Source organism: Simochromis diagramma, unplaced genomic scaffold (assembly GCF_900408965.1).
Source record: "Simochromis diagramma unplaced genomic scaffold, fSimDia1.1 OVJJ01000387.1, whole genome shotgun sequence".
NCBI lineage: Eukaryota > Metazoa > Chordata > Actinopteri > Cichliformes > Cichlidae > Simochromis > Simochromis diagramma.
Window position 1 is genome coordinate 2,683,744 of NW_024387152.1, and position 13,134 is coordinate 2,696,877.

Consider the following 13,134-nt stretch of genomic DNA (forward strand, 5'->3'; position numbering starts at 1 on the left):
GACCACTTGTCAACCCTCTTTTAAATATTCTGTAGACATGTGTGGTGCTGTGAAAAAGTATTTGCGTAAAACTAACACAGCATTTCATAAAATGAGGATCATACCAGCAGTCAGACATGGAGGTGACAGTGTGGTGGTCTGGGACTGCTTTGCAACTTTTTTCCCTGAACAAATGAAATCATCATTTTTGTATTTTACTCTAACGTCTGATGATAAAATGTGTTTGACAATCTGAAACATTTAAGTGTGACAAATGTGCAAAAAACTAAGAAATCAGAAAACAGCTAAAAAAAATGTTCACCCCACTGTGTTTGCATTTGTGTAGTCTACAGTCATGCTAGCAACACTTTGAAGCAAACAGCACCTACACACTATGTGATTTTAGCAATTTTATGCTTTTATTGCAAGCCACATCATGTAATAACAGTGTGGTACATACATAAAGCAAACGTTTACTTAATATACGTACAATACCTACTCAAAATTATGATACAACACATGTCTGCAACTTCTCTGCCTTTTCTTTTTTCCTGCTCAAATACAAACATTGCATCAACATTTTTATGATTGTGGAAACACTCATTTTTAGCTTCATCTGTTCCATCTGGATTTGTTTCTAATCTTTTCAAAGGAGCCAGTACGTCATTTCATGCTATGCTGTTCATACTAGCATTCTAAAATGCTCATGATGACAGAGTTCATGATGACTGCAAAGCAGATCTGATTATGTTCACCATTTTAGCTTAGCATGCTATCCTGCTAACATTGGTTACCTGCAGAAGTGCCAACAGTTGAAGCAGGATGTTGGCTGCTTGGTCATAAACCAAAGAACTGACAGGTAGCAGTAATAGTATTGCACTAACTTGGTGTTAGATGAAGAGTAAAGGGTTTGACCACAAATGACACAAACTCACATGCAAGCAGTGCTCCTGTATTCCCTGAAATCAATGAGAGCTTATATTAACAGGCACAGGTTATATCTAAGTGAACATCTCGAATAAATATTAAGCATTTTCATTGCAGCCTTCTTTATGAAGAGATCTTAATTATGTTGCTTGTCCGCCACACCTTCCCTGGTTCATCTGTGCACTCTGGTTCAGTCAGAGAATAGACAACCTGCACAGTTGACCCCACTGATCTACAGGTTTTCTGCGGGGGGGAGGGGAGGAAAATGGGGTGTACAGATAGGATGTGTCCAGTTCAGGTCCCTGGTGGAGGTTTTCAAGTGGCTGGGTGCTCTGTCTGTCCTGTCAGCCCTGAGCAAACACCCCATCCTAAAAGGGAAGGAGGGAAAAAAGCTCCCAGATAGCATCACACACGGCTGGCCAGGGCCTCACTAGTAGTCCACTTGTCTGCTCTCCCCTCCGCCGAGCCTTCGCAAGAGATGGGAGGAATACTAAGAGAGCAGGCATAGATTTTCTGCTGGAGTGGGGGCGGGGGGGTGGAGTTGTGGAGAATGAGAGGAAGGCTGCTGGTGGGTGGTGGGCTTGACTGCCCACATCAAACTCCCCTCCTTTTCTCTCACCCCTCTCCCTTTCTCCTCCTCTCCTTCTCATCTGCCTGACTCTGGAGGGACCCTGTGTTTGTCAGCCAGGCAGTGGAGCGTCTCCCTCTAACCCCACCTCCTCCTGGTTCTCTGTCTTTTCCCTTTTCTTTCGCAGTTTCACTCTCACTCTATAAACCTCCACCTCTCGCTTACCCCGTTTCCCTTGTCTTTTCACCATCCCTGTTTTCTGTTTTCCTCACGTCTGGTAAACAGCCTCTCTACTCCTCCATTAAAAGAAGGCCTGCGATGAAGTCTATAAAGACCAGAAAGGGAATGAGATATGGCAGAGGCTGTTAAATAGGGTGGGCTAACTCTATTAAAGAAAAACACTGAAAACAATCACTTTATGCTTAATATTAAGGAATCCCATTAAGGAAATTTTGGATGTAGAGCCCTTTACTGCCCTGACTGCAAATTAAGTCGCACTCAATCAATTCTGCACATGAGAATCTATTTTTCAGGTTTCATCTGTACGTGTACTAGTGCACATGTGAAAAGAAATGGTAGAAATCCTTTAGTGCTTGATAAACAGAATTTTTTTAAGCATATTAAGTTCATTTTACTATTTCATGAAAAATTTTAGCTCATTTTGAATTTGACGGCAGTAACGTATCTCAAAAAGGTTGGGACAGGGTCGTGTTTGCCACTGTGTAGCATCCCCTTTTCTTTTAACAACAGCCCATAAACATCTGGGAGCTGATGAGAGCAGCTGCTGGATTTTGACAGGGTACCTTTGCCCCATTCCTGCCTGATTAGGATTCTAGCTGCTCGACAGTGCGGGTCTTCTTTGTCATATCATTCTTAAAATGGTATGTTTTCTCAGTTTAAACATTTGATATGTTTTCTATGGGTTTGTGAGATTTGTGAATCCTTGCATTCTGTTTTTGTTTATATTGTTCAGAGCTTCTCCACATTTTCAGATCAGCGTTTGTAACTTAACTGCAGACATTTCAGGTTGAGACTCCAGGCGTCTATTTGGCTTTTAAAAGCTAGATCGAGCTCCAAACCTACAAATTAAAGAAAACTATGTGCTCAACAATGTGCAGACACTTAACATAAATAGCTTTAAATGTAACTTACTCAGCTCATGTCTCATTTTCCTTACTGTCACCTTCCTCCATCTTACCTTATTCCTTTATTCCTCTCTCTCTGCTCCTGCCGCCGTCTCTGGACGAGTCATCCAGAGCTTGCTCCATGTGTGCTGAGATTAGTGGTAGAGTGTGGGGCTCTATTGATTTCTGAAGCTGTGAGATGACAAGTTTGATTCTATATCACAGGGTTTACGTCTGATTTGTTCCGGGCAGAAAGCACCAAACAAGTATAGTTAAGTGTTACTCAACCGTACCGCCTGTGAAGACATTTTTACTTTATATCGTTTATGTCTCGAGAATAGTTTTGTTTGTGTATGTGAAAGTGTCAGTGGCAGTCCGTCGTGGCGCACCACTGAGCTGCCAGGTCAGATTGCAACAAATGCCGAAACAAAGGAAGATGACTCACGGTGACATTTGGCGAAGGAGGCCCCCTGTGGATGAAATCTATCATGCCTCCAGATGTGGCCTGCAGCTGGGGTAGGTAGATCACAGACTGACACAAGGAGATGGAGTAAGGGTGTGGCAATGTCTGTATCACCTCATTAGGGAAAACTTATCACACAGAAACCTCTGTCCCTACCGTTTGGAAGGAATGGAGTCTCCTTCCAAAGGAGCTGACAAAGTTTTCTGATCATGGAATCGCTTTGTCGGGGAAAAAAGGCTCTTGGTGACTTTTGACTGTTTACCTTCCTCCTTCTGTTTTGAGCTTACTCTGAAAGAAGATCCACATCGATATCTATATCTGTGCTTTTTGCTGACTGACGTGTGTGTTGTGTTTTGCTCGCTGACTTGATCGGCCAGGTGCCTAACATTTTTTATCTGTAAGGATTCTATGCATCGCTGGCTCTATAAATCAGTCTGGGGGGCCTTGTCACTTAAAGTAGACGTTAATAGCTGACAGTTTATTGACCGGCCTGCCTGTATTTGTTAAACCAGCAGGCTGTTTTTCCAAGACTACAACCTAAAATTGCATCCTTATATACCAACGACAAACTTCCTTCCTCCCCCGCAGCTATTTATCTACCTTTCAATCCATGTCACCTTTCATTTCTTGCTATTGTTTTCAGCTGTCTTCTTGCCTGACCCCTGGTCTCCCTTGAAAGATGCGTGTGGATTTCTGGCAGCTTGCTGTTTTATTTATCTTTTTTGACCAATTCTGCAATTGGCCTATGAAGCTTTCTTTGAAGTTTCCCTGCATCTCTGCAACATCTTGTGCAACATCAAAGACAACACATTACACGGGGGCAGAGTTCAACCGAGAGCCACTGCAATTCAAGCATCATCGGCATGTTTCTCTTTTCTCCTTCTGCAGGGGTGCAGCACTGCTGAAGGAGAGGAATAGCGAGCGGTGGGCGGGTGAGTGTGGGGACGGCTTCCCTTCCTCCGTTTGTGTCCATCATGTGTCATGGCCGCTCTTGGCTTTCATGTTCTGTCTGGCTGAGTTTCCTGCTCCAGCAGTCTCTGTTTCCTTGCTGAAAATCGGTGTCCCTCAGAGGCAGGAGACACTCCCTCCTCTGCATCCATTTCAGCTCAGCTCAGCGTAGCCGGGCTCGGCTCTCACCTTGCTGACACCAGCTCCTCAGCAGACACCTTTCCCCCTGCATGGGCTCAGCTGGCTGACAGGCAGCTGTCCGTACAGATAAAGCAGAGCAGGACACACACTGTACTCTGAGTCACCATCACTGCTTACTGCTGTAACACCTTTGCTATTGACACCTCTTTTGGTTACAACATTTCTCTAGCAAGCATCTCACGCTACCTCCAAAAAAGCAACATCACTGAAACTGATAATTTTTATCTTCTATCTCTGACTGAAGATCACACAGAGCTTTTTTTATTTAAAAAAAAAAAACATCCTGTAATTTAATAATTCTTTGATATTTTTTTTTCCTGTAACTTCAACAGGATCAAACTAAACACAAAAAATGACAAGTATATTTCACATGTGGTCAATATTTAGACCTAATGCAGGGGACTTTGAGTGAAACACCTAAGAAGTAGTCTTTGTTTGATTACCATGGGAAAGAAAAATTCAATTCCAGGGGCCCAAAACAAGCCAGTGGCTGATGAAGACAAATGTGCAAACACATGTTGGCAGAATTGCTTTTTGGTTGACTGTGATCGGCTACGCTCAGGAGGGCGGAACCAGGAGTTGTGATTTATAGTTTTGCGCTGTCCCTGGATCACCACTGTCTGCTACCTCCCACTACTGTAATTACCACGTGTGTCCATTAGAATAGTCCTACTGCCCACAATGCATCACCTCAGCGGAGAGGAGAGGAGAGATATCGCTTCAGAGATAGTCTTGTTATTCAAACAGTGTTCTCTCCAAAAGCATGATACAGAGGAGGGCAAAAAGACACTGCAGATGATGTGATAAAGGTCAAAAAGAAACATACTGAAAGGTTGAGGGGCGTATTGAAAATGCTAGATTAAGGACAAAAACCTGTAGATCCTATAGGTGAGTCATATAAGGTAGGTATTTATCTACAGTGCTGCTGCAGCTGTTTAGCTAATAATTAATTGGTTTTATGTAGCTCTATCTTTGAATTTCACAATATATTTTCTCTTGTTTTATTTTATATGCCCTATATCGTATCCACATTGCTCCAGATCCAAGTCTGCTTTGACTAACGTCTGCTGGTCGAGTTTGCTTTGCCTTGGGCCTTATAGCATCTCCTAGTGGGCAAAGTGCCTGATGCTTTCATGTCCCTGGAAAATGAACGCTTTGAATAATGTGATTCAGTCAATACTTTCAGGTACCTTGACAAGTAAGAGAACTTGACACCCTCTGATGTTGTTTATGAGTTGAATTTCTCTGCAGTGTTTCCATTATGGATCATTTCCCTTTGCTGTTTTATAGTCAGGCTGCGTTCGCAGTTCACCGGCTAAAGACTTTGTCAAAATATTTGTATCTGCCCGCATCAATTACAGCGCTTTTTTTTTAGTTGAGTGGTAATAAACCACTTTACATAAACAACTAGATTCATTTTTCTTTCCTAAATGAATTTTTTTTTACCAAGTCTACCCAAAGAAGAACTGAATCTTTTCCTTTCTTTTTCTTAAAAAGTCTGAACTGATAATGAGACCTGGCACTAGGCTCTGGTCAGTGTCATTTATGCTGTAATTGGCCTGGGGATTAAAGGGCAACCATGCATCAGAGAAGATGAGAACCAAGTGGCTTACAATGACAGAAGTGAGAGAATGAAATATATTATAGACAGCTCGCACAAATCACCATCTAAAGCGTTTATTAGTCCAATTATGACGGAGATCATTACACGAATGAAGAAGTACATGCATGAGTTCATGAAGTAATCAATTGAGGAATCAATTAAAAACCAAAACACACTTAAAGCATTCAGAACTAACTTGCCAAGTATATCAACAGCAAAAGGTCATTGACAGCATAAAAGACATCACCAGCATAATATTGTCTGGGTGAAAGGTTTTCTCCACATAATCCGACCAGTTCTTGTCTTTTCATAAAACTAAACCTGCTCACTGTAAATAAAAATAAAACAGCAAAATTTCAATTTCTGACAAACATAAATGCCCGTGAAATATCACCTGTTAGCTCCCACCCAAGAAAACAGCATCGTGGTTGGCATCTTTCAGTAAAAGAGTGGAAATCTTTTTTATGTGTTGTTTTTTAAAGGAAGAATTTGAAAATAAGTAATTTGTACAGCATTAAAAAATGAGTACAAATATGGATTTCAGGGATTTCTTCTGTTGTCTGTGTATTTGTTTCACATGATTAAGTCTCCCATCACTCATATTTTTTAGGCGTACAAATAGCTCAACAACAACCTTGTAGGCAGACATAAACTGACTGAGTTCACGTCCTTTGTGAGACTGAAATCCCAGCACTCCAAATCTCCAAACTATATATAGAATAAACAAGTTCTTGGCAGCATTGCAGCTGATTTAAGTGGTTGAATCACAGGTCACACGAACGACAGTGTTTACACACAGACGGCGCTCTGTTGTTCACGCTGATATCGTAGCTTATTAGAGAAACAACCACGGTCTCGATTGATCTATATGACCGAAAGCTCAAGAGGTTCAGGCTGAATTTGTGAGTCATTGATTTCTGTGGCTTATTAAAGGTATGAGTAGCTTACTATACAGAGAGATGTGAAAGCAGGATTACCAGGAAATAGGGGTATTGATTGGGTCAAGAAGCTAAGACTCATATTTCAAATTCCAAAATGGAAACCGGATTTGACTCAAGAGCAGTGTTGAGTGAAACAATATAAAGCATCCTTGATTATTCTGGTCATTTAAAAAAAGATTAATAAAGGCTGCTTCATGTATATTATACATATGATTGGAATTATGCATCATTGATATATCTAATTTTTAGACACATTAATATTTAAGCATTATTTTAATGTTGTAAGTGGTCAAAATGTAAACATTTCATAGTTGAATTGCTTATTCTATAATCTGCAGTTCTGCAAATCTGAGCTCTGTACAGCTTCAGCTATGACACACTTTAATCACATCACTAATGTCTGATAAGACAACAGTAAAGGTGGATGAGAGGCTTTGGAGTCCACAGTGCTCGTTTAATGCTGATAAAAATGTTTAAAACATGTTGTTGAAACTGTTGAAAGCAAACCTTTGGTCCAAGCGTTGTAGCTTCACAATTCCACTCACTACTGTTAATGTAAAATATGGAAAGCAATTAGCACTGAGGACTAAAATGTGCAATAATTCACAGAAAAGTAATGGCTTGATTAAATTAATAAAAGAGTGCAGGTATGCTGTCCAGATCCCAACAAACTGAATGTGGGGAAAATGTTGTCTATGGGATGCAAGAACAATGCTGGGATCAAAACCTCAAAAATACAGTAAATTGTGCAAGTGACTGGATTGTTATTTCATCTCTCTTGCTAGGTGAATATGATAAAGCGGGAGGACTAATGTTTGTTGTTATGGTCTAATGCAACAGTCTTTATATACTCCCATATTCTCTTTCATTTCACTTTTACTTAAGCTGCTTTTCTATCTGGTAAAGGTTTTGGGGTTTCAGTGTGCATAGTTTGGCCACACATATACCGTGTCACTTGACCATACTTTCCTCCGCTCGGAGGGGAGCTGGAACCTTTCCCATCTGTCATAGGGCAAGTGGCAGAGTACACCTTGTACACCTTAGTTGCCAGTGTGCAGCACACAGAGACAGAAAAGCATTAATACCTACAGGCAGGTTAGAATTACCAGTGAACCTAACTCCATGCATGTCTTTGGACTGTGGGTGGAAGCTTAAGTACCCGGACAGATCCCCTCGCAAAGGCCACTCAAAAAGGCTCCAGACTGGATTCAAACCCAGGACCTTCTCACTGTGTGGGGGCCGAACTAACCAAACTAAAACAAAACAAACAAACAAAAAACCACAGAAAACCCTCTGTTTCTCCAAAATATGCTGGATCTTCTTTTTCTTTCTGGTAGCTTCCATCATATTCAATAAAATGTGCAAAGCTTGTGACTTTTTTGGTAACTTTCTTTGATGGGTATGACATCAGACAGGCTGACCTTTTTCCTTTTTCTGTCTATAATAAAAAAAAGTCTTCCCTTCATATGCAACTAGTAAAAGCCAGACTTTAGAAAAGCGCATGTCCTGCAGAACCAGTCAAAATGTGAGACACTGTCTAAAGATATGTGTGCGTTTGTATGTGGGGGTAAAATGCTGTGCAGTCCCACATAAAGAGGGACAGTAAGTGATTATAATGTAACCTGCTTGATAAATATGCATTTATTTTATTGTACTTCTTATTTTGTCCAGAAGGTGGCGCCGTCTCTGCGTCTTTGCTGTCGGATTGTTTTCTTCATGTGTGACGAGTCCGGAATAAGGAAGGACAAAATTCATTTGGCGATCTTTGCTCTAAACAAAGTGAGAGCACACTTTCAACCTGAATGCAAAGCAGAAACAGACGTTTTCCTCACTCTCACAGCGGAAGTTACCGCGTTGCGAGCTTTGTTTCTTCAGTTTTTACGACATTTCGCGTCGTGGATTTCCTGCCTTGCAGTGCTAGCTAGCTGCTATATTTTGACAGAGCCTTGCTGCTGATCCTTCAGTCGTCGTGCCAGTTGTTTTGCCTTTGGGGAAATGTCGTGTGGTTGGGGAAGATCCTGGATGTTTGCTGCAGCCGCAGTGGTGACCGTGTTTCTGCTGGATGTTGTCGTTTTTGCTCGAGCTAAGGTAAAAGACCTGCTGGTACACAGAGGATCTGTGTTTGTGGATTAAATGTCATCAAGTATCGCTTTGTTTATGGGAAGATGTTCAGTAAACTGTGCTCAGTTTTATTCAGTGAAATATAAAGATTGTATAGTTAAATAACGAAATGTAAAATAATAGTTCAAGGGCGATATTGTCAGCACAATTATGCAATTACATCTACTTAAACAATACCTGTTTATGTTAGTCTTACATTATTTTATCTAAATAATGATTATCTTGATTAAAGTTTTTGTCAGAATTTTCCCAAGTGCTTTTTTAACTAAACAACATAAGAATTTTCTTTAGAGACTATAAATCAGTTTTATTTGCGCACAGAAAAACATTATTAGAGTAAATATTATTATCCCTCTGAAAGATTTCAAAGACTGGAAAGAAAACTCGTGAGAGATGTGTCTAAATACCCCTGAACCACTGCCAGGACACTCGTGAATTTCTTAGCCAAGTTGGGAATTGTAGTCTTAAAGAAGACAATCAACTAGAAGTAGGAATACACTGCGAGGTTGCAGACTAACACAAACTCCAGTTCTGCAGAAGAGACGCCTTCAAAGCAGACTGAAGTCTGCCAAGGTCAACCTGGAGAATGAGTGTGCATAGAAAGTGAGTCCTTTGGTCAGTTGAGACAAAAGGGAAAAGGTGTACAACTCACTGGGAATCTCATTAAGGTAGAAGGTATCATAAAAGATGGATACGTGAAGTGTTTGAAAGAAAACATCAAGCAGTCAGCAGCAAAACTGGGTCTGGGTTATGCTTTATTTTTCAACACGATAATCACCCAAAACATGCGTCACTCCTGTGAAGAGCTGCCTCCAAAACACCATCGAATTTGGAGGCGTTTGAGAAATTGTCCTGGGATCACTCAGGAGGTGTGTGTGAGACTCGTTGGAAACTGCAAAAGTATAGTATCGTAGGCTAATAATTTTGGCTCTGGTAGTTTTTGGCTAATGTGAAATAATTTTGTTTCTGTGCCCAAATTAAAATTATGTAAAAGAAAAGAAAAGCTGTGTTTTTAAACTTCTTGCACTGTCAAACAGCACTTAAATGCTCCAAAAGATAAAGTTTTCATAGAGGATCTCATAATCTTGTCCTCATCTGTGTGTTTGTGCCATTTGACTTAGAATAACTGGAGTATATGTCAGAGTGTTTGTTTGTATAACTGCTTGTGTTAATAACAGAGAGACTTCTCAAGTGGTGCTGTGGGGGAAAGATGGGCTGAATCTGGGCCACTTTTACAAAAGTTCCTTAATTCTTGCAGAGCTTTGAGGATGTCCGCTGCAAATGCATCTGCCCGCCCTACAGAAACATTACCGGTCACATCTATAACAGAAATTTCTCCCAGAAAGATTGGTAAGAAGAATATTTTTATTTAGACTTTCATGGATTTTTAAAGAAAAGGCGTTACTCTTTCACTGCGCTAGTGTTTTTAGGGGTTTTCTTTCTCTTAGCTCAGTAGAAATGACAAACGTTTTCATGTTTTTCACAGCAACTGCCTGCATGTAGTGGAGCCCATGCCTGTTCCTGGCCATGATGTGGAAGCCTACTGTCTGCTTTGTGAGTGCAAGTATGAAGAACGAAGCAGCAACACAATTAAGGTACAACTGACTTTGTCTTGGATATGACGACATATCTTCCTCAGCTTTTATTCCCAAGCAAAGCGGGTTCATTGTGATTGTTTGTCATATAAGATGAGTCGTTGAAAATCTTGCAAAGCCTTTCTAGTTTATTGTTTGTTTTGGGGGGTTTTTTGTTTGTTTGTTTATTTTAAAGAAAAGATTTGTAAGAATAGTTTGCAAAGCTTATATGTTGGATTCATTGAGTTACTCTTGCTAAATATCGCAGGTGACCATCATCATTTACCTGTCAGTCGTGGGCGCCTTGCTGCTTTACATGCTCTTCCTGCTACTGGTTGATCCTCTTATCCGCAAGCATGACCCGTACACCCAGCCGCTGCACAATGAGGAAGACTCTGAGGTAACCATTCAAGAAGACAGCATCCAAGCACACTCCAGTGTATTTATTTGGTTTCTGTGGAGTTTAAAGTTCTTGATTTCAAACCGTCTCTGGTTTGTGTTCAGGAGATGCGTCCGCAGGCAGAGAGCAGCAGCCAGGCCAGAGGAAACACGGTGCTGGAGCGGGTTGAGGGAGCACAGCAGCGCTGGAAAAAGCAGGTCCAGGAGCAGCGCAAAACGGTCTTTGACCGCCACAAGTTGTTAAGTTAAACCTTAAGGCTGACCTTAACGCCAAGTTTAGAGTGCGTAACCTTCCTGGGCCGTCTGCTATTACACCAGTGGCACTGTCACAAAACCTCTTGTCATTGCTGTGCACCGCATCTGCTGAATTAATATTTAAACATTACACATCTACCACGACAATGTTTAAACTTGGTTTATTTACTAGATGTAAAAACTTGAGATGGGCAAAGCTGCAGTTTAAAGAAAACTGATGCTTGAAGCACTCCTGGTGACCTAAAGTCATCTCAGCAAATCCTTTCAGCAAATTGCACATCAGTGCAGCTTTGAATGTCTTAATAAAATAACTTTTCCCATTTTGCATTGGCTGTCAAAAGCATTTCAGCTTATTGTGTGTTAATATTTATAATTGTTTTTCCTTCAAGCATAATTTATGATGTGATCTCAGAATAAGCTAAGTTCATTAGGACTGCTCTGTCTATACAGTTGCAATGCTGTTGCTATTGTTTTGGCACTGATTATTTATTGGTATTTAAATCTGGATGAATTTAATGTATGATTGTTGATTTTGGACTTTGTATATTCACATCTGAGCAGCGCCCCACTCTGTGCCTTTTCTCTCTTTGTGTGGGAGATCGTGTTTCTCCCAACTTTACAGCTTTCTAAAAATAACAGATGGAAAGGTCAACTAAGAAATTTCACCCATTGTTAACTAGTGCTTGCATTTGTATTAATTTTATTTTTACATTTTCTGACTGAACCCAGCACCATAGCCATGTGTGGGGATTTTTGTTTGTTTTTTTGTTTGTTTGTTTTTTGTTGTTGTTTTTTCTGCAGCACAATTTGACGTAACACTCTTTTCATGCAAAGAGAGAAAAAGAAAAGGAGGCATTTATCAGAGTTTTAAAGGGACTCTCAGAAAAATCACAGGAGAATGCCCTAAACCACTAAAGCTGATGATAATGTGGCAGAATCCAGATGCTTCGTGGCTTCAGGGCCTTGTGTGCATCATTATCTGTCAGTGAATTCCTGCTCGCATCCTATTACTGAAGCTCCCAGTTGGGAAATTATTAGTACAGCAAAAACAGGCACACTGGTTTGCATTACTGTACCTCATACACAGTATGATCTACTGAAGTTTATTGGTTTCTAATTTATCTTTTTAATTGATTTTTGATTAGTTGATTTGTAATTACTGTTTAATATCCCTTCTGTCAATGTATTATATGCATCTCTGGCCTAAGTGTGCTATAGAACCATATGTTTAGCTTGATGTGAGATAATAAAGGAAAATTCCTCAAAAAAAGGTTTTGGAATTTCTTTCTCCTTCAGTTACTTTTGTCCTTTCATATTTGCTGTTCCTGTTAATGGCGCTAGAGGGCGACAAAGTACACAGTAAGTGCGCGTTCTTGCACTGGTCTGTGGTGCTTGAAGATTGCTCACATGTTGAGTGGTTTTCAGCTGCTGGGAAAACAGTCACCTGTGGCATGTTTAAGATCATGTTGCCAGTTTGAAAAGGTGTTTTGAAATGTGTAACTACAAACGTCCTGGTTTGGGAATTACACGTTTTGAAACGGCACTGCTTCTACCGACTGTTTTAAGGGTTGGTGATTGGTGGGTTGGTTGACTTTCATTTAAATTGTTTGGTTATGAACATTAACACTAAATAATTTGGTCACAGTGAATGTTACAGAGTATTGAGTCCATCATTCAGTGTTGAATATTATTCTGGTGAAGTTTTGCAGTTTTCTTGTTAGCTAGATCACAAACCCTGATTTATTGTTTACACGCACCACACAATCAATGTGAGGCGCTTACAGCGGTTAGGGTGGGCTTACGGATACCTATTGTTCATTATTCCTTTAAATACCAGCCTTCAGTTATTATTTAGAAATGCCAAAAAGCTGCATTATAGTGTTTTGTTTTTTTTTTTTTTAAATGATTACAAGTCTGTGTACTACTTATGAATCCTAAATAAGAGGTTGACATTAAAATAAAACACACATATATATATATATATATATATATATATATATATATATATATATATATATATATATATATATA

General features: G+C 40.1%; 1 protein-coding gene across 1 annotated transcript; it reads left to right on the forward strand.

Moving 5' to 3' along the window:
- The first annotated feature begins 8,445 nt into the window (after window positions 1-8,445).
- Window positions 8,446-11,940, forward strand: tmem9 (transmembrane protein 9). Its single transcript, XM_040047955.1, has 5 exons — window positions 8,446-8,842; window positions 10,134-10,225; window positions 10,362-10,470; window positions 10,718-10,849; window positions 10,954-11,940. Exons 1-5 carry the CDS (start codon window positions 8,750-8,752, stop codon window positions 11,095-11,097), a joined length of 570 nt encoding a protein of 189 aa, XP_039903889.1. The 5' UTR covers window positions 8,446-8,749; the 3' UTR covers window positions 11,098-11,940.
- Window positions 11,941-13,134: the final 1,194 nt, after the last annotated feature.